General features: G+C 56.4%; 2 protein-coding genes across 5 annotated transcripts in view; one reads left to right on the top strand and one right to left on the bottom strand.

Annotated features, from left to right (window-relative positions):
• Nucleotides 1-10,452: 10,452 nt before the first annotated feature.
• Nucleotides 10,453-22,672, bottom strand: LOC147597991 (uncharacterized). The gene is made up of 10 exons (XM_086765955.1): nucleotides 22,647-22,672; nucleotides 19,499-19,550; nucleotides 16,599-17,035; nucleotides 16,113-16,228; nucleotides 15,317-15,402; nucleotides 14,095-14,309; nucleotides 13,197-13,413; nucleotides 12,355-12,485; nucleotides 11,967-12,053; nucleotides 10,453-10,681 (listed from the first exon to the last, which is right to left on the bottom strand). The coding sequence occupies exons 1-10, from the start codon at nucleotides 22,670-22,672 to the stop codon at nucleotides 10,504-10,506; spliced, it is 1,545 nt and encodes a 514-aa protein (XP_086622081.1). The 3' UTR covers nucleotides 10,453-10,503.
• The window catches only part of BAK1 (BCL2 antagonist/killer 1), a 17,770-nt gene continuing 10,383 nt past the window's right edge, over nucleotides 20,065-27,451 (top strand). For 3 of the 4 annotated variants that reach the window (XR_015260986.1, XM_086765601.1, XM_010118121.2), the window contains exon 1: nucleotides 23,890-24,292. Coding sequence is in view for 3 of the 4 variants with exons in the window: in XM_086765601.1 (XP_086621727.1) it covers nucleotides 23,905-24,292 (388 nt within the window). In the remaining variant the exon portion in view is untranslated. Of the gene's footprint in view, nucleotides 20,200-23,889; nucleotides 24,293-27,451 lie in introns of those variants that run through there. The other variant, XM_086765602.1, reaches the window with a different exon arrangement.

Genomic DNA, 27,451 nt, shown 5'->3' with positions numbered 1-27,451 from the left:
TGAAAATTAACCAATGCCAAGAATATAAATTTTTGTTGTTTTCCTACCAGGGCACACGGAAAATGGTATCAGGACAATTATGAGTTATTAACTGATTTAGGAGTCCCCAGTTCCCAATGGGAAAAAGTTCACCCAGCACCCAACACTGCTGCATCCAGCTCACCCATCATCAACCGGAGCCAGGAGTGCCCCCCACCCCTCCAAATCCCAACTGATCCCTACAGCCCATAGCAACCCTTTCCCCAGCCAACCCAACATCACAGGGCTGGGCGAGACGTTCCGGGCTCCCAATATAACGGTGGTGGAAAAGGACCACATCCTCAGAGCATCTTCTGGACAGCACAAGTGTCCTAGTTCCTCACTTTAATTAAAACTTGCCTGCTGTAAAAACAATATCGGAAGGGAAAAAAAAATAGCATGATGCTTTTCTCATTTATTTTCCTCCCGTCCTCTTTTCTCGCAAACAAACACACAGGTTTCAGGAATCTAAACCTTGCCCTAAATAGTGAAATTTTTTTTCCACTAGGAAACGGACAGGTCCCCTGGCAGAACAAAGGGAAAAAAATTAGTGCAATTCCTCCGGGGGAGATGCGAATTCAGGTCCATCAGGATTAGCTGCGTTTTCAGCACAGGACAGATTTAGAAACCTTTATCTCAGGGCAACAGAGGGGGAAAAAGAGAAAAGCATAAGAAAAAAAAAAAAACCTTGCTGCTGTTAAAAGCAAATGAAGGTTTCACAACAGGAGCTCAAAGAAAGCCCCAAGGAATCAATGACCAAAACTTTGTGCACAGACCAGCCACTTTGATCAAAGGCACAAGTGGCATCGCAGCCAAGGGGGACCATGGTGTGCGCACACCCACGCCGGTGCCCACTCTGGTCCCACCAGCCTCACTGGGCATGGCTTGGCTGGGCACCACCTCTCCCAGCCTGGCCAAACCAGGCTCCCCGTGCACCCAGGCTCCCTTGACCCCAGGGATGGCTCGTGTTTGTAGAGCGCTGAGCAGTAAAAATAGTTTGAAAGTTAAAAAAAACCTCATTACACTAAACAAACAGGCATCTGGCCTGGTTTCTCCCACTCAGGAGAATGGGGAGTAGCAAGACAAAGCCTCTGGAAGTCTCCTTCCCAGTCGGGAAGCCCCCTCCCCACGCTGGGGTGGTGGACGCCATGTCCAGCCCATGCTTGGGGCTGAATGGCTCAGGTGCAGCTCAGTGGAGGATGGAGAAACCAAAATGTTTCATTGGTGCACCCCTGCACCCTGGAGATGGTGACACGACATCCCCAGGTCTCCAAAACCTCCCTGGATGGAGCTGGGATGGATGAAGCCCCCTGGGAGGGCAACAAGGGGATCCAGCCACCCAGCTGGGACAGCTCTGTCGCTGTGGTGGGCACAAAGAGGGACCCCCGGCATCTGCTGCCTGGGGTTTGCCAGCACACAGTCAGCAGCATCGTCAGGTGGCTTCCAGGAGAAAAAAAAACCCCAAACCCTGCATTTCTCCTGTGGCTCGATCCCTCTCAGCTGCCCTCAACGTAGCTATGACCACACTGAGCCATCATGCTGCCCACTCTGTGCGTCCCAACTCTGTGCAGGGTCTCTGGGCTGCTCCCAATGCACAGACAGGACATTTTGTGCAGAGGCTCAGACTCAAAAATACTGCAGGCAGCTGCGCACAGGTGATTGAGCAACCCTGGCTGTGGAGATGCTCATTGGCACGCACAGAGGGGCGGCCACCTCGCCATGCCACCGCTCGCTCCCCCGGCCCCAGGGAGATAGAGGAGTTAAAAATAAGAGCGTTTCCTTCCTTACCCCCTGCTTCAAGCCATGTGATAAATAAAAACTGGGAGTTTCTGCCTCCCGGAGAGGAAGCGGCTGCAAAGAGGCAGCTGGTGAGTCAGTCAGCAGCAGCCATCCCCATCCCTAAGGCATGGCCTCCATCTCTGGTGGGGTTGCAGCCACGTTCCTTTCACATGTGGAAATTCCTCCTTTGCGGGCAACTGCTCAAACTACAGTGCTATCTCCCTCTCCCCCAGCCCTGTCCACAGGATGCTTTTGCCAAAAGGGCTGGACGGGAGCCCAAGTTGGTCCAGATGCTTTGGGAGCAAATATATTGTTGGTGGAGAGAATGACGAGGAGGGATGCCGGCTGGGGAGGGAGATGGGTTAGTGGTACCCGAGCAGCATCCCCACACTCTGCCAGGGGCCCATCTGCATTTTGCATGGGTCTCCTCGGGCATCCAAAAAAATCAAGGCTGGGAAATCAAGGGTGAAACCACTTGGAAGAAGAAAGCGAAAAAATAACTGTAGCCTTCTTTGTTCGGGGAGGAGGAAGGGAGACACTCGGTCCCTTGTGCGCGAGAGGAGCAGGGAGCAGGAAAGCTCTGCTGACAGATGTGCATAAGAGGGGGATTCTTTGGCCAGGAGGCGAGCTTGGCCCTGGTCTCGCTGGCTCCGGCTGTGTCCTGACCCCGCTGCTGCCCACGGATGCAACACAAAGACTGTCCAGGCCCTGCGTGGTGGCTTTCCCGCTGCTGCGCCAGCCTCCCACCCCAGTCACCCCACAGAGAGCAGCCGAGTTGGGCCAGGACCGACCCCAGGCTACAGCTATAAACAACAGAAAAAAAAAAAAAAGTTGTTTCAACCTTGTTTCTTCTTCTGGGTGAGGATTTCAGACCCCAGAGTAGCTACTACCAAAAAAAAATTGCTCCTTTGGTGCAGAAGATGCTACGTGCATCCCCAGTGACCAGGGTCAGCCCCCAAATCTGCTTTGCCTGAGCTGCAAAGCCAAACCTGCCCCCATTTGAAAGGCAGCGCGAGGTCTGCCAGGACCCCCAGGGCGAAACCCCCTCGGGCGACTTCATTAACCAGCAGAGACGGGGGCCAGTTCCCTCCCACCTGTCCCATCTGTGCCTCTACTCGCGCCTGGCCGTCTCCGACTGTGCGAACGGTCTGACGGGAGCAGCCGCGCTCCCCCAAAATAGCTCTCAGATGGGATGACTTTGGCCCACATCCTCAAAGGTATCGAGGCTCTGGGTTACCTCGGAGAAACCTGAGTCCCTGTCCCTGCGGGGGTGGCAGGAGATGGCCTGCGAAGGAGAAGCCACGCAGTCCCCCTCAGGCTGACCCTCACCACGCACGGGAGGATGCCTACGCACTGGTTTCACCCCAGTAAGACAGAGAGGAGGAGGCCGTAGAAAAATAGGGCAAAATAGAGCAATTCCTCCAGTCCCACGCTTGCTCCTTTCTCACCCTCCCGTCCCCACATCCCAACCCATGGGTGCCCACCCCGAGGATAGGCAGGGTGAGCAGTGGGAGCGGAGAAGGGGAAGGACCCCCCATTCCACTCCCACCCACCCCAAGAAGGGTTAAGCGGCGTCGAAGACACTTTGTACTTGGATTTAAAAATACAGCCAAAGCCCCCGTGGCTCAGCTCCGTGCAAGTCACAGGTATATTTCCACACTCGAGCCAATAACCTTCCCCGAGGGAAATTTAGGCTTTTTATGATTAAAAGGGGAAAAAATAATAGTGGGGAATTAAATATAGTACAGAACGAGAGAACAATTAGCAGTTGCCGTTAGCGACACCGGGCCAAGTTTAGGACAAACGCCGCGGTTGTCTGGAGAGCAGCGGGGCTGGGGACAGCCACCGACACGGCCGGGTGTCACGGGAACGGGCCGGGCGCTCGGGGCAGGGAGGAACTCCTGGCCCTTGGCAGATGGCCCTCGGCAGCCCAGACCCAGCACAACCCAGACCAGTGCAAGCCGCCTGCTGGGACCAGCCACACCTCATGGGCATGATTTTTTTTTTTTTTTTTATACCTTCACTTTATCAAAAGCAAATGGAAGTGTTTGCACAGGCTCGTAGCTTCCCTAATCTGCAAACGTGGGTTAATTATGGGGTGGGACAGGGGCTGGGGCTGCCAGCCGTACCCTCGCCGGGGGCCAGGAGGGCAGCCAGCGGCAGGGACGAAACGGGCAAGGGAAGAGCCCCATTCCCTGTTTCCCATCGCTTCTGCGTTGCCCAAGAGATTTCCCATTGCACAACCCTCCCCGGCTCGGCTGGCCAGCCGCTGCCCCACACTTGCTCACCACCCAAGTGCCGCTGCCATGCAGACTCCTCCACAGCTGCGCAATCGTTTTGCCCCAAATCAGCTGACGAGTTGCCCGCTACAGTCATGCCCATGTGAGAGCATCGCTAACGGCTGTGCTGGCTCACCTCCAAGGGCACACACTGATTTACAGCCCGGGGCAAAGCCTCCTGGTATTTCCCCAAGCTCTCCTTGCTCCCGCTCGTCGGGGCAGGAACCCACACCAGACCACCTCGCATGGTCCCCGTCAACGGGCAGATTTGTCGAAAGCAGCCGGCAGCTCTGAGCGCTGCTGGAATGGGATCACACCCAGGAGTCTCAGCCCCTGGAGAAATCCAGAGGGATCCGCTACGAACCACGCTCCAGCACGAAGGAGCCAGCGGCACAGCCTCTTCTTTCAAGAGCTCTTTTGGAGATGGATTACCACGCCAAGCAGCATTTCCTCTGCCTCTAAGTGGAACCACGCAAGCCCTCTCGCCTGGCTTGCGGTCAACGCGCAGCGATGAATGAACAACACATCTTATCGGAGGGCGGACGGGAAAAGCGCTCCAGCTACAGCCCGGGACGGGCACGCTGCCCAGCTCCGTGCGCCGCCGGCGGCAGGACGGGCTCCAGCTCCATCTGAGCTGGGGACTGGGATGCTTCGCCTGACTGGTTTTAAACAGATCACTTTTACAGGTCCAGCTCCTTTTGGGGTGTGTCTGGTCTGAGGGGCGCAGGGATGCGTGGGAATGTCACAGAGAGGAGCTGGCTTCCCACTCCAGACCAGTTCTGTCCCAGCCTCCATTTCTCTCTATAAAGTTTCATATAAAATGGCTGATCCGAAGTTCCTCCCTCCTCCCCAGCTTTTTGAGACAAGTTAGTGCCAAGCAGCCTAATTACAGCCTTCGCTGAGATAACCACACGCCTTCCTGCTCAATGACAGGCTGGGTTACCATGTGGCGCCGGGCCAGGACCAGCTGCCTCTCCGTCTGGGCCAGGCCACCGCCTCCATCACACCGGTGGCATCCCCGAGAGATCGGGGTGGGGACAAGCAGACTCTGGTCCCCTACGGGGGTGTGCTGAGAACGGGAGCGTGCAGGAGCCCGCAGCCCGCGCTTGCAGTCAGTTTTATGGGCTCTTCTACTGCGACAATGAAAGGAAACACGCTCCGAGCGCGGCCAGGCTGCTGCAAGGGTGTTACGGCTCCGAGATCAAAGGAGATGCTGGGGGCAAGCTGGGCGATGCCGCAGCACGGGCAGCTGTGCACCCCAGGCGAGGGGGATCCCACGGCGCGCTGTGCCCCACTTCCAGCGCAGCAAGCGAGGAGTGCCCCACGCACCCAGCACAGCCTCCTACCCCCTCAAACTGGGGACCCGCTGCAGCGCAGGACGCTGGCAGAGCTGCTGTGCACGCAGCACAAGGGCTGGCTCTGCAAGCTGGGCATCCCCATGCTGCTGGTGGGCTCCCCACAGGGGTCAGAGCATCCCCATCCCGGGGGGACTTGGGGACACAGGTCGATATGGCAAGGTCCCACGCAGGGGTCGGTACCCTTCAGCGTGGGGATCGCAGCCACGGGCACTGAGTGGAGCAGGGGGGCTGCGTATGGCCAGAGCTAAACCCAGCTCAGGGCAGCAGAAATCCCACAGCAGGGCTGTGGGACGGGACCGGCTGCCAGGACTGGGCGCCCAGTGCCACCCCCAGAGCCCACCAGCACACCAGTTACCAACCCAGGCTGTGAATCGTATTTTTGCCTCCATCCCAGGGGAGCCCTGTGCTCCCCCTGCTCTCAGACAAGCCCTGCACAGGGCGAGCAGCTTTCCAGGCTCACACCCCAACACAGCAAACCCCCAAAGCACCGGCTGCTTACCGAACCCCCCCATCCAGTGTCGGTACTCACGGCGCAGGACCTGCTGTGGTCAGGCACCACAGACCCCCATCAGAGCTGCACCAGCCCAGGCTGCCAGGAGGAAATTCCCAGCTCCATGGGAAATGCCCCTCTGGTTCCCTCTTTTTAAAGACACCCACCCATCGCTGCAATTAAAGGGCCGGGGTGGGCTCAGCTCCCCCCACACACTTGGGTGTTGCTGGACCAAGGAATTGGGCTCTTGGCTTCTTCCCGCTTAAAATTTGCTCAGCAGAGAGAAAGGAGGGGCGGGGTGTGCGGTAATGTGCTTCATCAGACACGTTTCCCCCCTCAAGGCGGGGGATGTCCCACCTGAACGGCCGCACAAACCCATTTCACCGTGCTGGGGCGAAGAGATGCAAACCCCAGCAGCCATCAGCTGCGCGGTGAACAAACCTCCCGCAGCGAGTCCCAAAAGCTGCTGGGGAGGAAACGGCCCAAACGCCGATCGGTAATAAACAGCCTGAGGTCTGATTTCGAGGCACCGGACGCATCCAGTTCTGGGAATAACACTTGCTGGGCGTGATCGAGGGAGCGCCGGGCTCGGCGAGGGCGGGAGAAAGTTGGCCGCTCCGCCGGCTTCCAGCCCGGCACGGCCGCGCGCGGCGGTCCAGCCCGAGCTCCCGTAGCGGGATACGTGCAGAACCCGGACGTCCTCGCGTCCCAGAGATCGGCGCGCGCCTCCTTGGGATGAGTCACGCTGCTGTGCCAGGGCGGTTCGTTAGGCAGCTTCCACCAGCACGGAGGAATGCGTTGAACAAAGACCCAAAAATCCCGGGTTGTTGGAGAGGGAAGAGTTAGTCACGCCTGTGCTCCACGCTGCTGAGTCACCCGGCAGCCACGGAGCCGTGGGATAAGGCACTGGAGAGGTTGGAAGCGACTGTTTACTGACTTTACACGTAAATCAATCAGGAGGTTGTGACGATGCCGTAAACCAGGACAGTCACAAGCTGAGAGGGAAGGAGAATATTGGGCAGCGTTTATAGCTGTTAAAGGAAAAAAAAAAAAAAGGAACGATACCGTATTTTATTTCCAGGACTGGAGCTGGCTTTAAAAATCATAGGTAACATTATATTGCATTTTATATACCACCAGCAGACCCAAAAGCTCTTTTACACGCTGTGGCAGCCGCAGCTCCTCCTGCCTGATTCAGAGCAGCAGCTGGGCTGCGATTTCTGTAGGCATCAGCATCTCGGCTGGGGCTGTGGAGAGGCAGCTGGAACCGGGCAGCCGACGGCTTGAAAATCCATCCGGGCCGTCCCCGGAGCGACGCTGGTCCAGCGCGGCTGATGAGCAGGATGCGATTGCCTTGTTGGGCTTTAAAACCAGGACACGAAGCATGTTTGTGCTGGTAAAGCGGAGTTTTCTTTATCATGGATGCTAACTTGACATCTAGCATTTGATTTTAACACCAAAGGCTCGAGGCTCCCATGACTAATGGTTCCTTTGGTCAAAATCACAGCTCTGGCGAGCGAAATGCCCCAACGCTGCTGGGAGGGAAGGGTGAGGAGCATGTGGCCGCTTCGCAGCGCCTGGCCCCAGCCCTGTGCGGGACACGCTTGCTGGAAACGCCGAGCTGGATTTCTCCAGTGGGGTCGGGCCATCGGTTGGAGCGAACGACCTTGTCCTGGCTGGGAGCATCTCTGGGGCTCTGGGGTTTCGGCGGGGCTCTGGGGTTTCACCGGGTCTCTGCTGCTTCGCCCCATCACATGAGCCCAAGGTGTCCCTGTGGGAGGGCTACGGATGGGTGCGAACAGAAAATAGGTGTATCCCACAAAGGGATTCAAATCATTCCTGAACGTAAAGCAGGAATGATATCTGCTTGTAAAGGAGCCCTTGCTCCCACTGTGGATGAGGCAGGAGAGCCGCTTGGCCCGTGACATGAGAATTCCCGACCCATGGCTCTCTCGACCACTTGCCTCCAGAGCTTGAATCACTGCTCTCATTCGACGCAGAAGTCGGAGGTTTTCCTTGAAAAGAGCCTTTGTTTGGCCAATATTTCTCCCATCTGGTCCGGGGCTGTAAGCACCCTTTGTTGATTAAATGACAATCTCTTTCTCAGCCAGCGCGGTCCCGTCAGCAGAGAGAGGACTTTTGAGTCCCGTCCGAATCGTTGGGGAAGGGCCCGTGCAGATGCCCTGCGTGGAGGAAGCTCCGCGTGTCTTAGAGAATGGGTTTGTTTTTTAAAAAATACCAGGCTACATCCTTAGCGGTTTCAAATTTGGGGCAGAGATTGCCGAGCTGCTCTGTGATTTTAGAGCACCTGAAATAATGGGATCTCAGGCTGGAGGCCATCTCCTAGAGCCTCCCAGCCGCCATCATAATACAAATGGGTCGTAATAAAAAATAAATTAGTGTGAGTCCACAGAAGCCAGCAGAGCTCTATCCCTTTCACAGGCTGGCATCCAGATGAATGCTTCGTCTAAAATATTCTATTACGTTGGCTCATATCGTTGTAATATCTGAGTGTCTCACATTTGTGATGTTACTTTACAACAGCTTTGTGAGACCTGGAAATCTCAGATTGGAAATTATTTCAGGCACCGGCCATTTATTTTACTCCGTGTTGGTGCAGCATCTTGCACAAAGCAGTCCACGACCATCTGAAGATGCAGAATAAGCGGAGCAAGACCATGCAGCTCAGGACAAGGTTGCACCGAAGCCCAGGACAATGCAGGAAATTGGATTGAGCCTCCCAGTACCTCCCACCAGCCCATCCACCTCAGTACTGGGTCACTGTCTTCTATCAGCATGTGGGAAGACAACGAGGTCTGCAGAGGCTTTTCTAGCTCACGGGGTTTGTGAGCAGCCTCGCTCGCTCTAGCACTGCACCGGTGTTTGTAAACAACCTTCTTAAAATACACCGAGCAGGATGTGGGAGCGTCACATGAACGTGCGGCTTCTCGTCAAGGTGCCGGGCCCGACTCTGCCCTCAGAGGGTAGAGCAGAATAACTCACCGCGCTCATTTCCACCGGCCTGCCCCGACCATCGCCAAGGGCAGCTCAGCGTAGGCGTCTCCACCTCCCACCTACGCGGTCGGAACGGCACAGGGACAAGGACCGCGCTGACCAGGGATGCTGGGATGCTGTGGAAATGACTTGCTGCCTCTGCCAGACCTAATTTAGCAGACGACACCAGCTGCTTCCCAAAGAGGTGCACACAAGCCTGAAACAACCCTGAAATGACTCAGCCAAGGCAAACCCTTCCTCCTAACACCTCCTTGTGCTGGTGTTTGACATATGACCTGGCAGAGGGCGATTGCTAATAATACCTACATTTTATATAGCACTTTTCTTTGGGAAATCTCAGTGGTTTTACACAGAAGTCAAGTCTATTTGGAGCTCAAGGCTTCTAAGGATGTGTCAAGGACAGAGAATTTTGGTACCCAGGAAGGCAACGTCTCTTGCCAGGACAGATCTCCTAAACCAATCTAGCAAGAAAGTAATGATGGCCGTGGTTAATTTGCCATTGTTAGGGTTCAGAGTAAACACCCCAGAGATGACCAGGGCGGTCTTTTCTTTCACAGCCATGGTTTCAGGTTAGCCAGCAGAGTTTGGGTGCTACAGCCCCAGAGACCGGCAGGAGCACGAGGTGGCTTTGGGAGCATCCCATGCCGTACCAGGCCGGGAGCCCCGTCCTGTCACAGGAGGACCAACCTCTGGTGCTGCAGCTAAAGCAGGTGCCCAGCCCCTGGGCAAGTCCCTGGAGGGAACCTGCGAGGGCTTGCACACTGGGGACGGCTCAGAAATAGCCCGGAGCCATGCAGAAGAACGCCTGGGGAGAGCTGGTGCGTACACTGCAGGCTTTGTCTCGGGCAGGTCAGCTGGGTGTGTGCTTCCTGGCATACAATTCCCAGATTAGCAGGAGCGGGGCTGCCAGCAGCTCCTCCGGCCCGGCCGTGAATGAGCCGCTCGGGGCTGGGAACCGCTGCCGAGGTCACTGGTTCAAGCGCCCGGCGCTGGTGAGCGGCTCGGGGCGAAGGCAGGGGATGGGGCGAGGAGAGGATGCAGGGATGGGACACCTCCTCCTGTGCACCCACGGGAAAATAAAGGAGCAGGGGGGCACTTCACCCCACGGAGACAGGACCCCCCAGCCCCTCTCTGCCACCTCCATATGAGGTTGGCTTTAGCCCCAGGGGATGGAGATCACCACCGGCCAAACCCATCTCACCCCTCTTTTCGTGGTGGGTGGGGAACGGAGGCAGAGACCTGTCTCTTATTTCCCCAAAATTAATAAATAAAAACCTTAAAAACCCCAGAGAGTAACTAATGTGGAGAACATGAAAAAGCTGGAGGGTGGAAGGGTTGGGAAAGGAGAAAAAATAATTCAACACAGCACTGTTTCATAAGGGAAAGTGAATAATCAGAGGGAGAAGTGAGAACAATTTATTCACACTAAATTCTTACTCTAAAAAAAAAATAAAAAAAAAAAATATATATATATATATATTTCAAACCAAAGCCAGGGGGTGAGACTCATGGATTCTTCCCAAGGAACAGGAAAGGAGAAAGCAAAAAGAGAAATGCTGTACATTCATTGAAGAGAAACATAGCGGAAAGAAGAGGAAAAAGCTGGAGTGGAGGGAACAAGCCTAAGCCTGCCTGGTACCGGGGTGGGGAGCAGAGCAGCAGCATCCATCTCTGCTCCGAGAGGGCTGCCGACACGGGGTGCTCCTTCGGGGGCTGCTCCTTCTCTCTCCTGGGAGCTGGATCTAGGGAGGGAAAAGGATGCACCTCGAGGATCAACGCAGACCAGCACTGCCTCCCACCAGCCCTGCTGCTCACCGCCTCCCAGTGCTCCCAGTGCTGCCCTGTGCCCCAAAACAGGCTCTTCCCTTCCGTTACCAGCAGCTGCTGGGCAGCGTGAGGGCACGGCGCATGGGGATCTGGGCACCTCCAGCATCTCCCGCTATGACCCATGCCGGCACCTTGCAACCGTTAGCATGAAGCAAGTTTGACCCCACAGCCCACCATTGCCCCCCTCTCGCACCCCTCCAGCCCTGTTACTGCCTCAGAGAAGCTGGACACCAGCGACTCCCAGCCGACTGCGGCTCCGGGATCCGTGCCAGCCGTGCCCCGACCTTTATCTGCCTCTGAAGACCGTGCTTATGAATCGGCCTCTGTCTGCAGACACCCCCTCAGAGGGTGAAAGGAGCTACTGTGCGGGCTCTCGGGATCAGGCCCCCGCCCCGGAGCTCACGGCAGCCGGGTTCAGACAGAGAAGCATCCCTGTTCGACTCCCGGGTGCGTTCCTCAGTGCTCAAAGTGCCTGCCCACGCACTGCGGAGTGAGGTGGCTGCGGAGACTGCTGAGCAGGGAAGGAAAAAAAAAAAAAAAAATTAACCGAGCAAACAACCCGGTAAAACTCCTGGCCCGCACGGTGTGAGACAAAGAAACCGCCTCCACGCTCCATTTTCCAACGGCGTTTGGGAGCTTCCCATCCCCCTGTTGCAGCTTCTCAAGACAAGACAGCACCTCTGGGCTTCGCACGAGGGAGAAGATGGGATGCTGCAAAGTGAACCCCGCGGGCACGGGGGGCAGGCAGCCCCCAGCACCCCCCTTCCCACCTCCCAGACGCGCTCTTCCTGTGCATGGAGCGGAGGAAGTTGCTTTTTCCTCTCTCCGGGGCTGTCCCTGCCTTCGGGAGGAGCGCGCGGGTGTTCAGCTGCCCTCATCTCGCACCAAGGAGGAGCGACCGCCAGCGTGCGGATCTGCCTTTGCAGAGCCGGGCTTGGAAACTCCCCACGTTTCCTCCGCGTGGGGACGGAGGGTTTCTGCAGCCAGTTGCCCGATGCTGTCCAGAGCCCGTGTCAGCCCAGGTTTCAGAGGCGTTTAGAAACACAACACTGATCCATGAGGTGTTTTGGAGGGGAGGAGTTGGTATGCAACCCCTTGTATGAAAGGGGAAACTGAGGCAGGGAGTGCAGAGCCAGTCATGTCACCAGGAAAGACATCCCATGTCAGAGAACCAACGGCGTTTTTCTCTTCCAGACTGACCTCAGCCTTTTCCAGGGGTTCCTTCTCCACTTGCTCCCAGCTGTACCCAGCTTCTCCCATAGCAGCCAATGGTTTCTCCTGCCCTGTCTTTAGAAAACCACCAAGAGAGAAACATGTTGGACACAGACACCCTGAGTACTACAAGAAATCGAGATAACACTCTGAACATGACCTCACAGCCAGGAATCAACCCCAGACACTGACTGCTTGGCCACAGCATCACAGACCTGCAGGACCTCCTAAGCAGGTTGTCCCGAGCATCGTGCCGCAGCGGCCTGCTGCCGTGCTTGAGGACTCTCCGAGGGTCTGAGAGTCTCCTCAAGGTTCTTGTGGGAGCTCTGTGCTTCAGGGCTCACACCCAAGACGTGACAGGGAAAAGCTTTCTCACCTGATTAGGAAAAACACCCAGGAGATCATGGTGGGCGTCCCAGAGGGAAGGGATGGGAGCTCTGTTACCGGAAATATTTCAAACCCAATGGGCAAAGTTGGAGAGAATGGTTTGGACAGAATAATTCTGTGCTGGGGACAGAGGGGGAAAGGAGGAGGAGGAGGGTCTGGGGGTCCCTTCTTGCTGGGTGCCCTTGCGAGGACTCTCAGCCCCCACACAGATTCACCGGCCCTCTGAGGGATACACAATGTCACAAAAACCCCCCTCTCTTCCCATATTTATATAACAGATTATCAGAAGGTGTATTTATAAATTATTTTGTCCTAAACAGATTACAGCTTGACAGCTCTTCCAATGCCTGAAAAACACAAGCTGGCTGATGCTGGCTCCTCTGGACACTGCAAGCAGACGGTTTGATTAACGTCCAACACGCTCCACTAGCTGTTATAGGAACAAGGCCTGGATCTGTCGGGTGGTTTTTTTAATCAATTTGATAAATCTGGTGCATGTGAGAAGCGCTTTGCCTGAAATCTCATAGTCTCTCTTCGCCCAGAGCCAGCACAGCAGCGGTAAACAGCGTGGGGACACCGGGACCGTGGCACGGTGGCTGTGCTCGGCGGGGAGCTGGGGCATCGCAGCTCTGACCTCGGCTCCCGGGCTCTTGGCGCTGCCCCCGCCTGCATCCTCCCACCCTGCCCGACTGGAAAAGGCACCCAGCAGCCCCAGAAGGAACCTGGGGGAAACCCTGTGGATAAAACCTGAGGAACAAGCGGGGTTTTGCTCTTCCTTTTCACAGCTGCAGTCGCTCTTTGCGCTGCAGCATCCCTGGAGAGCCGTCACACCCTGCAGCGCTGGGTGCTGTGGAGCTCCAGCTCCAGAGCAGCAAGGCGCTCAGAGAACAACTTTTCCTTAGTCACATCCTCCGGACAGTTAAGCAACTCTGGGGTGAGTCGGACCGAGCCGTGGGCACACGCTGCCGGCGTCGCGGCCAAAGCTCCCGGCCGGACTGCGCAACCCACGGCCGGACTGCGCAACCCACGGCCACCCACGCTCCAGCAGCTTTCGGGCAGGGGGTCGGGGTCCGGCTTTTGCGAAGGGTTTGCGGGAGGCCAGCCTGCCCACACCCCTGACACCCCCACCCCTGACACCCCACGCTGCGTGGGGTGACCAAACCTGTGGGTTGGTGGAAAAAAACCTCTCTGGGCCACGCGGAGATGGTCCCTTGGTGCTCCCCATCCCCCTGGCCCCGCTGTCCCCTGCACCCCGCAAGCCCAGGCGCGGGGCAGGCGGCCAGGCTGGCCCCGCACACTCCCACGGGTGTCCGTGTCAGCCGGCTGGCTTAGCCCGGCTCGGCTCCGCCCGGTTGACAGTCGGAGAGTGCCACCTGGTGCTAAGAGGAAATTTCTCTCCCCGGCAGGTTCCTGCTGCTCTGCTGAAGGGCTGGGGTTTGGGGGGGGAGACCCTGGGGGTTTCTGCTCCCATCCCTGGCAGGAGGGAGCGGAGGAGCTCACCTCTGGGCCTGGACCACATCAGAGGGCTCTGGAAGCACGGCCTCCTCTTTGCTTTCCAGTTCCATCAAGATTCTTGGGGTTTGAGGCTGTAGCAGAAAAAAAAAATAAATAAATAAAAAGGAAAAAAATAAAATTATGTCCAGAGACATTTTATCAACTCTGACAGCAGCTGGATTCTGATATAACGCTGATTCCAGCAACCAATCTTGAAAATAAAACCAGACTCTACCTCTCTCCCCGCCCCTGCAATGCCAATTTCTCATGCAATGGAGTAGACATCGCCCGGTGTCGATGGGAAACAGAGGCAAGCAGGGGGAAAGGTTGACCCAGGGTCACACAGGGACCGAGCGACAAAACCCAGCAGACACCTGGTTTCCAGGCTCCCACACCCTCAACTGCGACCTTGGCTCCCGTCTCCCGCGTTTTGCCAGGCGGCAGCAGGATCTGTAGCGTGGTTATGCAGTATAGAAAGGAAATCTATTAAAAACCCAACTTTTTAACAGCTTCAGGCAGCTCCCCGAGACCACAGTTAAAACACCACCCCAGAGTCCCTCTTCGCTGTCTGGAACAAAATATTGACCATTTCTCAAAGAGCTGATTTAATGCGCTGCACCATCCAGCAGAGAGGGGGCCCAATTTGTCGCGTATCTCCACGCCGCACCACTCACACCCCACACCCACGCTCCGGCAGAACAGCTTTATTAAACCACCAACCCGTCCGCCACCCCAGCGACTTCCTGCAGCTCTACCAGCTCCTGCGTCTTTTTCCGAGCCCTGACCGAGCAGCTGGAGCCTCTGCTCTGCTGCAGATTTGTTTCTCTGCTGCAAACCTGCCCTGTTTGCACTGCCTGGATGGGAGATGCCCATCCTGCTCCATCCGTGGCATCTTCTGGGCTTCCTCACACTGCCTTGCAGATGCTTGTGGAAAATCGCCAGCATCCCTGACCTGACCCGCGTCTCAGATGAAGACCTAGTCTGCAGGGTCATCCCTTGCTCTACTTTGGATGGATGTGTTAGGGAGATCCGGGAGCTAAAACAATGGGATTGTCAGGGACGGCAAGATAATTTTGCACGTACGGCTTGTTGCAGGGCTGGTGGGTAACAAGATACCCCAACTAAACAATCATAGTCACAGCAGGGGTCTATCAGAAGACCAGACAGGGAATCCCAAAGGCCTGGCGCCTGCCACTATCCCTATTTCACTCCCATCCATCCCATCTCAGCAAACGTCCCAAAACCACTAACCAGCAGCATCCCGAGAACTTCAGACACCCTGAGAGCCCACAGCCTCTGACGCGGTAGCGCCTTGGCAGTGCCAGGGATCAGTTTTAGCATCTCCCATGCTGATCTATCCCTACACCTTTTCTAAAGGCACTTAGATCTGCCCGCATGTAGATCCTCCTCAGGAGTGATCACCGCCTTAGCCCCACGCTCCATGTCCCTTCACCAACCTTCTGTGAAGTCCATCGATGTCTGCTCACGTTGAAGAGTCTGTTCCACTGGGACAGCGTGGCTTTCGAGGATCCTGCACCCTCATCTGCCATTTAAAACAAGCCCAAAGAAAACAGTGACTCCCCAGAGCTGTCACCTCCCTTCCTGCACGCAGTCCTTGGCGCAGCAATTAAACATGCCCACGGCAGTGTCTCAAAGAGGACACCATACCAGGTCCAGAGCCTCTAGCACAACAAAGCAAACGGACTTATTGCCAGGTGTGGAATTCAGCGGGCGACTGGCTGAACTGCCGCAGCCCCTCACATGCCCTCCTGTATGATTTTCTGTGCCCTCTGCACTGGCCCTTGGGCAGTCTCCCCAACGATCGGACTCCCTGGGCAATCCTCGTGGCTGGCCTTTCCCAACACACAGCTTTGATGCCAACATTTAGCCAGCAGACAGTGTGTAGCACTAGCCCCACGGCTCGTACCCAAAAAGCAGCATCAAGTCATAAAAGGGTTTGGGTTGGAAGGGACCTTTCAAGCCCACCCAGTCCAACCCCCCTGCACGGAGCAGGGACATCTCCAACCAGATCAGGTTGCTCAGAGCCCCGGCCAACCTGGCCTGGAATATTTCCAGGGATGGGGCATCCACCGCCTCTCTGGGCAACAGACTGGGTGGTGGGCTCTCTCCCTACAGACTGGGAGGAGGGCTACCAGACCCTCCTCAGGACTTCTCCCAGCTGCCCCGGGCAGCCCTGGAGTCCTCAGAGATGAAGAGAAGGGGATTTTCTTTCCCTCGGAGCCATCCTCTCACCTTTCAGGAGCTGCTCTTTCTCCCATTCAACATCCAAGTCCACAAAAAACATTGGCTCAGGGCTTGCGCTGCAGGTAACGTCTTCATCAGCGCCCAGGCCTTGGAGGAGCCCATCCCTGCGGGCAAAGCACAGCAGGCTGTGTTCCAAGGAAGGCCAGCAGCACCAGCGTTGCAATTTCTGCTCCTCTAGCAGCAACGCCAACGCAGCTGGAGCCGGTTGTGTCCCTCGTCAGCAGCCTAGAGAGGCCCAGGACCGCAATTCATGTCAATGTTTCAGGCAGTAAGGGGAAAATTGGGTTTTATGAAGTCCCAAATGAGCAGCCTTCTGCAAAACACCGGCTGCCCAGAATCTGAGAAGACTGATGGAGCCAAGCGGGCTCTCCCTGTCCCTACGGCATCCGTGTCTACGGGGTTGTGCTCCCCTAACAGGGGCGCTGAAGCAGGCCAGGCCCTTGGCCCCATGTCACCCCCCGCCCCAACGCTTACGTCTGCAGAGCTTTGTCACCGAAACCTTCTGTCATGGCTGGGCTGCTGGTGGGAGCGTCCACCGTGTCACCGGCCACCGCCAGCTCCACGTCGCTGGTGCTCAACATCAGACAGCTTCTGCTGGCGCTGCTCCCCAGGGAGCCGGCGGGGCCCGGCTCCTGCAGCTCCCCCAGCAGCAAATCCGTGCTGTCCCCACCCGCGCCGTCCCAGGGCTCCCAGCTCGGGTGCTGCTGGCCTGGCAGCTCTCCCGGGCTGCTGCTGCGGCCCCCAACGGCACCCGGCTCTGGGCTGGGCTCTTGCGTCCTTCGCCTGCTCCCTGGGAGCCCAAAGAGACTCCTGAGGAGCCGGAGCAGGGAGGGACAGCTGGGAGCCCGGGAAGCCATGGGAGCAGCCATCGGTGCCAGCGCTGGGAACGGGGCTGCAGGCCTGGCTGGTGGCTCAACGGCTCAAAACGGAATTTAAATCCAACGGTTCCAAACCGCGCAGAGCCCTGAGGAAGTGACAGGGGTCTGAAACAAGGCCGAGGGGAAGATGGCACCCAGCGGGGCCAAGGATGCACAACCCAGGGCTGGGAGGGAGATGCAGACCAAGCAGAACCCAAAAGGTTCCTTCCACCCACAGCGACCCGCTCTTGCAGCATCCCCACCTCCGCCGTGGCCTGGCCTAGCCCGGAATTTTCGCACCAGAGGGTGGGAGGAAGGAGAAAGTCTCATAAAAACACTCAAGAACTCCTCCAGCAACGCATGGCCAAGGAGAGAAAGATAAAAAATTACTGCTTCTGCAGGCAGCAGCAGAGCAAACAGCTTTTAAAAGCATCTGCGTTTGCCATCGCAACTCAATACATTCAGGATGATAACGACAGGAACTGAAACAGCGCCAGACTCAAGGACCTGTTTCTCCCTCGGCTATTCAAGCACATTCCCAACGGATATTTTCCTAGGATCACAGTCTCAGGCAGTGGTATGACTTTCCCCGCAGCGTTCCTGTGCTCGGCGGAGCCGCAGCTGGAGTAACACGGGCTGCTCTCGCTGATGGAGAGGAGCTCAGCTTTGCTTCTACGCTCAGAGTTTCTTCTGGCTGGCTCTGCTGGCGTCTGCTCATCCTTGGCTCAGCTAGCCCACAAGCTGCTGCCTGCAAGAAGGTTTTTTTTTTTTTTTGTTTCCCCCCCAAAAAAAACCTCATCTAAAACTGCCATGTCATCGTGACTGGTTGAAACCGAGATGCTCCCACCCTCCAGCTGCACCCTCCTGCTTCCTTTCCTCTGCCATCGCCGGGCTCGGGCAGCCAGCGCAGGGCACAGCTCCTGCAAAGCACAGCAAAAAGTGTGTTTTCACAGCAGCCCCTTGCTCTCGCCGAATCCTGAAAAGAGACGCTCCTTCTCTACAGCTGCCGTGCATCTTGTATTTGTACCAGCAAATACATATTTGTATTTACACCAGTAAAAAGGAGTGTCGGTGGAAGCAGGGAGCATTTCACAGCAGCCTCCTGCACAACCTATTTTCCACAACTTTTGCTGCTCCACAGGATTAGAAGCAGCTACGTGTATTACACACCTGATGCTCAGCCGGTGCCACTTTCCCAGCCGGTTTTCTGCAGCCATGCCACAGAGGTGTTACACAATGTGTTTGAGGTGGAAGAGAAGTGGTTTGCAAAAAGGAAGAAGGATTTTAGATGAGATTTGCTTTTGCAAAAGTTCTCCCCAACGCTGCCGTCCGATAAAGTAATACTAAGGGACGATACAGCTGAAATGACGGTGAGACTTGGGAACACCCCAGATGGAGCAATGAGGCAGAGAGAAGCACAGGATTCACCACGCAGCAGCCAGCACATCCCGCTGAGCCTGTGCCGGTGTTCAGCCCAAAACTGGGGCGCACACCACCCTGGCTGTGCACAAGCACGGCCAGCACCAGCACAGGTCAGCAGGGGCACGGGGATAACCCAGAGGCAGGGACATTCACACCCAAACAGCCACCGTTGCTACATTCCCCACCAAAACCCACCCCAAGGCTCAGGGCAGAATTAAGGTTGGTGGTGGGACCTTGAGCCGCCTCTGGACCGCGAGTTTCCCTGCAAGCACATGCTGGGAAGAAGGCAGACCCCTTGCTACCAAGCTGATGGGGGTCCCTTACCTTCCTCCGCTCCGTGATTTGTCTTACCCCACCAAAAACCATCTCTGGCCAGGGCACATCTCTCCTGGCCTCTGTCCCCCGCAGTGACCGTGGGCATCCTTTGCCTCGCTCTCCCCAACCTGCTTTTCCCCGGTGTCGATGCAGCTACCACCCTCAGCCAGGTCCGCCAAAGCCGTGTCCCCAGCAGCCCGCACCTCCGAGGGGAGAGGCCATCTCCGGAGCCAGGGCAGGGCTCTCTGCAGCCAGAGGCCGGTTTTCCCCAGTGAAGCTCAGTCAAGAAGTCAAGGATTAAAAAAAAAAAAATCTCTCTGTTCAGCTCTGGGGCAGGGAGCACCCCACAGGGCATGGCGTCCCAGGGCACGAACAGCACTCCTGCCATCGGACAGACAGGTAATTTGATAATTAGCAGTCAGGCATTTATGCTGGCCCCAAACCTCTGCTTATCTGGCATTTTTCAGCACAAGCAGTGAAGTCCCTGGCAGCCTCCCAAGGCGCGAGGGGAGGAAAGGCAGCTGGGGCAGCGTGCTGAGCCGAAGAGCCACCTCCAGCGAAGCTATCTTGCTCTCCAGTGTGGATCACGCCCTTGCCTCCAGCCATCGTGATTTTTCCTAATGTCAGTGGATTTCAAATTTCCTAACTCACTTGGTGGGTACCACCTCTGCCACCAGTGACTTTTTTTTTTTTGTTTTTTCTCTGGTGGAAAAAAAGTAAGTTTCCTACTAGAAACCAGAAATGCTCTGACAATGACTTTAACAGGGCTCCTGGCCCTACCTGCCGGAGAACCCGACCGAGGGCAAACCTATCGTGCTTGCGGTGCCGCAGCCTTAACAAGAAAGGACGGAAAAGTCGCTGGAGAACACACAGAGAAGCTAACGACACCCAGGGAATCGTGGGGAGCAGGGCGCTGGGACGGAATGAGATGGGATGGAATGGGAGATGGGACATGGGACGGGATGAGGGGAGACGGGACGGGATGAGGGGAGACGGGACGGGATGTGAAATGGGGAACAGAATGGGATGGGAAATGGGATGAGATGAGGGGAGACAGGGGATGAGGGGAGACGGGATGTGCCATCCCTGCACTGCTCAGCAGAGCAGCCTCCAGCCCCTCTCCCAGCGAGGCCGCAGCCAGGCGATGCCGCGGCCGCACCCCGCCCCCCGGAGCCCCCGCAGCCCCCGGCCGGTTTCCCACGCTCCGCCCGGGGAAGGCGCCTCTAGAGGGAGCTGAGCCCTGCGCGGCTCCTCCTCTCCATCTATGGTCTGGGCTGGGTTTTTTTTTTTTTTTCCCTCCCTCCCTTCTCTCTTCTTTTCCCTCCTCCTCCCCGGCCCCGCTCGCTTCCTTCCCCCGCGCCGCTGCACTCCGGGGAGAAGGCAGGAAGGGAGGCGGCGGGGATGGAGCGGCTCCCGGCCGGGATGCTTTAGCCCCCTCCCCCGCGGGATACCCCGGCCCGCCTGGTCCCCACCGGGACGCGGTGAGTAGCAGGGGGACCTCCCCACCCGCCCAGCCTGCCTTGGGGTGGGTTATCTTTATCCCCCGGGCCCGGGGGAGGGATGCGCCGGGAGCCCCGAGGGTTTGGGGGGGCGGCAAGGCGGGAGGGGTACCCCAGCGAGCAGCACCCCGGTGCGGGCAGTAACCGAGCCAGGGCTGAAAAGTCTTGCTCCGAGCTGACCATTGCCCCAAAGAGGGAATATCGCCTCTTTTAATAATATTCCCTTCAGGTGGATTTTTCTTTTCCTTTCTTTTTTTTTTTCCCTTTTTTTTTTTTGACAGCCACACCCAGCATCCCCATGCCAGCGCTCAGGGTAAGGGGCTGGGGGGTTCAGGGTAGACAGGGTTGTGCGAGCTGTCGGTGTGATGGGTTGTGCCAGGCCAAGGACCGGGGTGACATCCGTCTCGCCCCGCTCAGGGCTGTGACCACAGACACGTGTGGCTTCGCTGGCTCGCCTACGCGGGGACCTCCGGGACACGGGCACGCGGGGTTGTGGGGGGACCCAGGCTGCGATGTCTGCGTCCGCCGGGGTCTGTGGGTCAGCTGGTTCCCAGTGCTGTGTTGGGTGGGTAAACACCAAATGGGGCAAACTCACCTGTTTGCTCTTCTGGGTCAGACTGGGAGAAGCTGGGCCGATTCTGGGCTGTGCAGGGATGGCAGCAGGGCGTGGGAGTCCTGCGGGATCGCTGGCCTGGAGAGGGTTAGCTGCCCTGCACGCCGCGTGATGGAGTCACTCCCGTGCACAGGCCCAGCGCCAGACCTGTGAAATGCTTGTCCCAGAGGATGCTCCACACATTTCCTGGAGCAAGATCTTCGTAAGATGTCGGGGAGTGACTTCAGAGCCCCATAGCCAGGCTTGTTTGTAGGGATTATGGTTGCTCCTGGAGATCATCCCTTCTCCCTGGGCCAGTCCCACCATCTTCCCCGCACTCAGTCACCTTCCTTTGGAGAAAAGTTGAGAGAAGTGGTGAGTGTGCCTCAAGGACACACAGGAAATGTGTCAGAGACCTTTAAGCACAGGAGATGAGGGCAAAACGAGAAACAGTTGAGGCAAAGGTCTTTTTTTTTTTTTTTTTATATTAGGGAAGCCTGGCAGGTTCCAGGAAGGCTGATTCTTTACATGGCATGTGCTCATTTACAAAGATAAGACTTCTGTGCCATCTTGGAGCTGTTGCTAAATCCACATCCTAGGTGCTGCCCTCTGCTTTTAACCTTTTGCAGCCTCCTACAAGAGCAAAAAATCAGAGTGGAGCTGAATCTTTTAGCAGCTGCTGAGAATTAGACACTGCTCCCAGTATTCCCAGTACCCTGCAGCTGCCCCCAGGCCTTCTCTTGAGCCCCATCTCAAGTCCCAAGAGGCATTTTCTGCAGCCTTGGGCTCTCTTTAAGTAGATGGCTGTCATATCCTCCTTCGCGCTCTCTTCTAGCACGCTATTCTCACAAGAAAGGGGGAACGGGGCAAATGAAAGGGACATTGGACTGGGAAGCAGGAGGGATGTGGGCAGCAGCACCCTTGATACTGGAGGGGACGGGCTGAGGCGCTTTGACCTCCAGCTGAGGCTGGCAGCGAGCTATCTCGGGCGTTCACTCGGTTCGCAGGAGTGGGAGTTTAGGGTCCGGCCCGGGGAGCCGGTTGGGGACCGGCAGCGTGCTGATGGGGACATGGCCGCCGGTCCCAGACGCGCATGCGTGCGAAAGAGCCGCGGCGTCCCGTCTTGCAAGAGAAGAAAGCGCTGCAAGAAGCTATATTGAGAAGGAAACTGAAAATGAAAGTTCCTCTTAAGCGATGGCCACAGTCGCAGCCCGCCGCTTGCTAAGGGTTTGGCTGGCGGCAAGCGTGAAGAGTCACGTGGGGCAGCTGCTTCCCGGGCACTGGACTCCTGCGCTCCCCAGCCATCTTTCACACCAGGCAGTCTGGTCTGCATCGGAAATTCCCTGTTATTCATGGCTGAGCTCTGGGTCGGAGGCAGCGGGCTGATGGGAAACACAGCCGGTTGCACCCAGAGACCAAAAAGCTCCGGAGGCAGCCGGACTCTTAGGCTGGATGCGTCCGCATGCTCCGTAGCGTTTAGTGCATCCTCGGGTTGTAGCAACGCGAATCACAGTAGAAATTCCTACTGCTTCACTTGCCCAGGAGCTCCAAAGAGCTGCTGTGAGTCTGGTCTTGCTTCCCCTCGAGAGGCAGCGAGCCCTTCGTGTGCGAGGTGGGCTGCAGCTGTACCCTCGCTGAGCCCGAGGAGGGGCTAGGATGGCAGCGGAGGAAGCGTGGGAGGGTTTCCTCAGTGGAAGAAGGGATGGGGGGCACGTGCATCCGCTCCCTGAGCTGTCTCACCCACGTCCCAGAGCCGGGAGCAAGGAGAGGAGCAGCCCTGGAGCCTGGGTCTCTGCTGATCTGGGCAAGCGGGAGCCAGCTCTTCTCCCAGCTTTACCCTCGCTCCCAGCCGCTGGCCCTCATCGCGTTTTCAGCTTTTCCTTGGATGGGGATGTTTGGGGTTGGGGAGGAAAAGGGAAATCCTGTTCTCAGAGGCGCGTAGGAAAAAACGGCACCTCCATCTGTGTGTCACTACGGCTCGGCTCGCTGGCTGCAGCTATGCAAATCTGGGATGGCTTTCTAAGCCAGGCTGGCGAGCTTTGCATTTCCAGCCCCGTGTCCCCACCTTGACTGCAGGCTGTACTTCACTTTACCATTTATGGTCTCAATTTATTTTTTCTCCTGAATAATCTTCAGTGTGAAGTTATAAGCTTGGAGCACGTGTTGCACTTCTAATCTTGACGTAGGTGGTTATTTATCCATGATTTTTTAAATTTTTGCCCATGGTACTATTTAAATTTCTGGGTATTAACGTGTCTTCATGAATTGAGACCTGGTGCCAATCAGAAAACCCACCAGTTGAGCCCTGTAGAAGTCTGGCCTGAGAACATGTACTGGCATGCCAACAACAGGCTGGGAGCTGCAGTGATCTCTCTGCCCCTGACGGTAACTGCGTGGCCTCACTTCCTTCCCTACAAAAACCAGCGGGTGAGCTCAGTGCGATGAGCGGAGAGGTAAAAGATGCTGAGGACTGCGCTGAGCCCGAACCCATCGGTCTGGGTTTAGGATACCCCTGAATTTCAGGGGCTGTAGAAGCTGTGGATTTTGTTCCCGCTTAATTTTCTTATTCTGAGAAGAGCTCAGACTAAGAAACGCAAAGAACAGGGGGAATTAGAGCCTCTGGATATAGGGAAACATCTCACGTGGAAGTTGTGGAAAAGAAGCTGGAGGTGCTTACTGTGCTTACCAGGAGGAATCGGCACCGTCGCCGCAGCCCCGCGTGGGAGCCGTGCCAGCTCGGTGTGGTCACGGGTTGGTTTGCTCTTGCCGCGCTTCGAACCGTCGTGGTGGCAGGTCGGGCTAGCAGCGTTTCGGGCAGCGGCGGAGCCCCACGGCTCAGCTCCCAGGCACGTTCTCCGGGTGCAGCCGAGGACTCGTAGAGCCCTTTGTGCTGTGATTTTTTTTTTTTTTTTTTTTTTTTTCCCGCTTTCATCCCAGCACGAAGACACTGCAGATCCTGTTGCCTGCGCTGAGCGAGAGCCAGCGCAGCCCATGGCTCTGGCTGCGTGGGTCAGAGGACGGCTGGCCGGTTTCCAGCAAGGGTGGGGAGGTGGTGAAGTGGGGTAGGGAGTTGGGTGACTTTTCTCTTCTGGCGTATGAATGTCTGCAAGAGTCAGGGACTGAGGAGAAATCTAGCCAAGGGACTTGGGGTGGCAAGGACTTGGGAAGCGAGCCCGCCGGGCAGGGAGGAGCCAGATCCTGGCAGAGATAAAAGCAAACAGCATTGCTCCTCTCGGCGCTTGGCTCAGCCAAAGGGGCTTCCGAAGGCTGGGCTGGGAGGTGTCAGTGGGCAAGGGGCTGCAAGGCTCCGGCATCTGCTGGCTCCTCGTTACCTGGGTCGCTTACTGTCTCTCCTCGCTCCAGGTAAAGCTGATACTCCGGAGCATCGATCTGCAATGGCCTCAGGGAACGACAGGGACCCACCCAGGGCCCGCGGACGCCGGGGAAGCAATGGGCGCAGGCTGTCACAAGAGCTCAATTCAGGTAAAAACCTTGCTGTGGTATTCAGGGGAGGAAGGAAGCATTTTGCTTTGAAAAAAATGGTTTTTTTTCATACCTCCAAGGCTTTTTGCCAGACTGGGATAACAAATCAGCTCCATAAAGCTTTGCTGAGTTGAACTGGGAAAGCTCGATGCTTTTGGGAGACGCTTGGCGTTGGATTAGTGTGGTGGGCAGCAAGGGGGGCTCGAAAGGCGCGGAGAAAATAGCAGGCGGGGAGCTGCCGGACTGAGCGACGCTGGCAGCAATGGCTGTGCGGGCTGCGGCAGGCGTAGCGGCGTGCCGGAGGTTGGGGCGTGGGGCAGATCGCCCCGCTGGCTGCGGGATGTATGGCTGGTGCCTGGTGTCATTTGCTTTCCCTTTCCTAAATAAAAGAGAGCGAAAGGTGCTCGATGTTTAAAAAAAAACATGCCTTGCCCAGCAGCGCCTGGGCTCAGGCAGTCGCTTTCAGTCTCGCCGCATCGGCTGCCGGGTGAAATCCGGTCTGCGGTGTGCCTTGGCGCAGCGGCCGTGAAAAGTTCCGGCTCACCACCATTCGGAAGCGGTTCGATCCCTTTCTCCCGTGCGCCGAGCCCAGCAGACTGTGTAATTGCGTCTCGCACTAACGGGTGAAACTGGGAACGGGGCCGAAAGGAACCCAGGAAAAACCTCAGCTCCTGTTTCGTCCCAAAATGATAAAACGCCGCTGCACAGAAAGCTGTTAATCACGGGTGACTTCTCCGCCTGTTTTGCAGGTGGACTTGTAAGGCTGAGTCACTGCGGCTCTGTCAATAGCGGAGATTAGAAGCTGTGCACCGAGCTGGTGCTGTGTTTGAGCTCAGATCCAGCTCAGAGCTGTTTTATTGGCCCGATAATGTTATTTATACCCTTGTGTTGCCGGGACTCCTCTCCATCTCAGAGTACCGTTTGTGCTAGATCCTGTACGAGTCGGCTGGAAGGAAAAAATACCCTGTCCTTCCCTTACCAAAGTCTACAGGTATGTCAGTAAATAAATAAGAGCAGTTGTTTACGCATGCTGATTTCCTGTTGAGGCCAATGAGATGCTGATGTGAGAACCGGTGAGGGAATCAGGCCCCGGGCTGTAACCACGGAGTTTTACAGTCACGCTTCCTGTACGCTTGCAAACGCTTACTGGCAGTACTGGCATCCCTCTGCTTCCCAAAGCTCAGGGGGTCCATCTGGAATTTGGAGGTGGGATCTCTTAGGCTGAAGAGCCGTGGGATTTGCGGGGCGGAGGAAGGCTTTTGTGGACAGCTATGGAGCCTGGCTTTCACTGAGGGCTCGCTTGCTCCGTCTGTTTAGCTTTGGATGCGGTAGGGAGCGAAGAGGTTTATCCACTGCTCAGGGATTTGCTTGAGCATCATTCTGAGCCCTTGTTAAAATGAACCTTCCTCTCCTTCAGTTCAACACGGGGGTGGCAGTGCCCCCCTGCGCAGACGTGCTGCCAGGGGACGCACCAGCGATGGTTTAGATACCTCGAGGCTCAGGGACAAGCCAGGGGACGTGGCTGTCCACGTGCTTGCAGATAACTGTGCCAAACGCAGCTCAGCTCCCCTGCACTGCAGAGGGGCTCGTCCACGCGATGAAAATACCGTTCGTGTGGTCACACCTGGCTCCTGCGTGGCCCAAGGCAGCTGGGATCCCAAAGCACATTGTTGAGAAGGGTGATGCACTGCTATATCCACTTACTACTGCTAGGGAAACGGAGAGAGCTTCCGTGCAAGTCTCTGCGAGGGTGTCCACGGTGGAAATCCCAACCACCCTGACTCACCGTTTGCAGTGTCAGGTTGGCAGCTGTTCTCTTGCTCAGGTCACTTGGGCTTTCTCGTCTGTCTGTGTGTGTTTAATAGTCACGTAACGTACCTGGAGAGGCGCGAGGCTTGGTCCGTGGTTGGTTGGTTGACGTTGCACGTGGAGCAAGTCACGAGTTGATAAATGGCTGCTTAGGGGCGTCGGTCACACATCTGTGAGCATCTCTGTGTCTTCCTCTCCAAGACCACCTGCAAAAGGAGGAGGAAAAATGTGAGCTGCCTGTTTAAGCCTGGGTTCTCATACATTCTGTAGAGCAACCAAAACCATTTAAACGTGCTTTCCTCTTGTCTGGTGCCCATGCAGTTCCTGTCTCCAGCACAGACACAGAGTGTTGCACTTCAGCTCCCATCAGTACATCGTTTCCGTTTTCAAAAGAAAAAAATCATCCTTCCGACAGCTGTGCTGGGAAATAACTGCTCTGGAATTGTCTTGTAACTCCTTTGTTCTGGCCTGCAAAGGATGCCCCAAAAAATGTTTTATGGAAAGCTTGGCGGGGCAGAGGGAGACGCGCTGCCAGAGCTGAGATGCCCGCCCGTCTTGGGCATCCCGCGGAGCGCTGGGCCCAGCCTCCCCTCACAGCTCAGTAGATGAGCAAATACGGGACAGGTCTCAGCTTGGGCAGCGGAACACCAGCGCAAAACCTTGCTGCAGCCCCCAGCCCCTGCTGCAAGCCTGGAACTGGGTCTGTTGGTGGGACACCTCTGAACATAAGAATCAAAGCTGATTTCTTGAGTCCAGTAAAGAATCTGGACCGCTTATTGACAAATTAATTTCTGTCTTAAAACCAAGGGAGGTCTGTCTTAAAACAGCAGGGAGGCTGTTTGAGAACATTGCTCCTCTTTTGGGTAGGAAGATATTTTTTCCAAAGAGCAGAATAAAGGGCTTTGTGCTGAGCAGATGCCTCTGGGTAAGGCCGTTTCCCATTTACCTCTCTAGAAGCTCTGCTGTCGGGTGCAAGCTGTGCAGGATTCTGCCGGCATGACGCCGGATGAGGTGGATCAGCCTTTGGTCCTGGCTGGCATCGCTATTGACAGGCGATAGGTTTCGCAAGGGGCTGCCTTGCCAGGTTAACCCAAATCCATTAACGCAGATGCTGCCCATCCCACGCTTGAATTGTAACTACCATGAGATGGAGTCAAGCTTTCCCTCGAGGCAGAAGTCTCCAGAGACCGTTCTTGGTTTCCCAGAGCTGGCTTCTCCCTTTGGAACCAGTTTCCAGGCTGGGTATCTCCCTGTGTGCAAAGAGATGCGCCTCTTGCTGCAGATACTGCCCGTCTCCTGAGCGCGAGAGGGATGCTGCCAGGTTGCATCTGTCATCGTTACAGCCTGTAG

The sequence above is a fragment of the Chlamydotis macqueenii genome, chromosome 23, assembly GCF_036417535.1.
Source record: "Chlamydotis macqueenii isolate bChlMac1 chromosome 23, bChlMac1.mat, whole genome shotgun sequence".
NCBI lineage: Eukaryota > Metazoa > Chordata > Aves > Otidiformes > Otididae > Chlamydotis > Chlamydotis macqueenii.
This window is presented reverse-complemented; position numbering and strand designations above follow the sequence as displayed.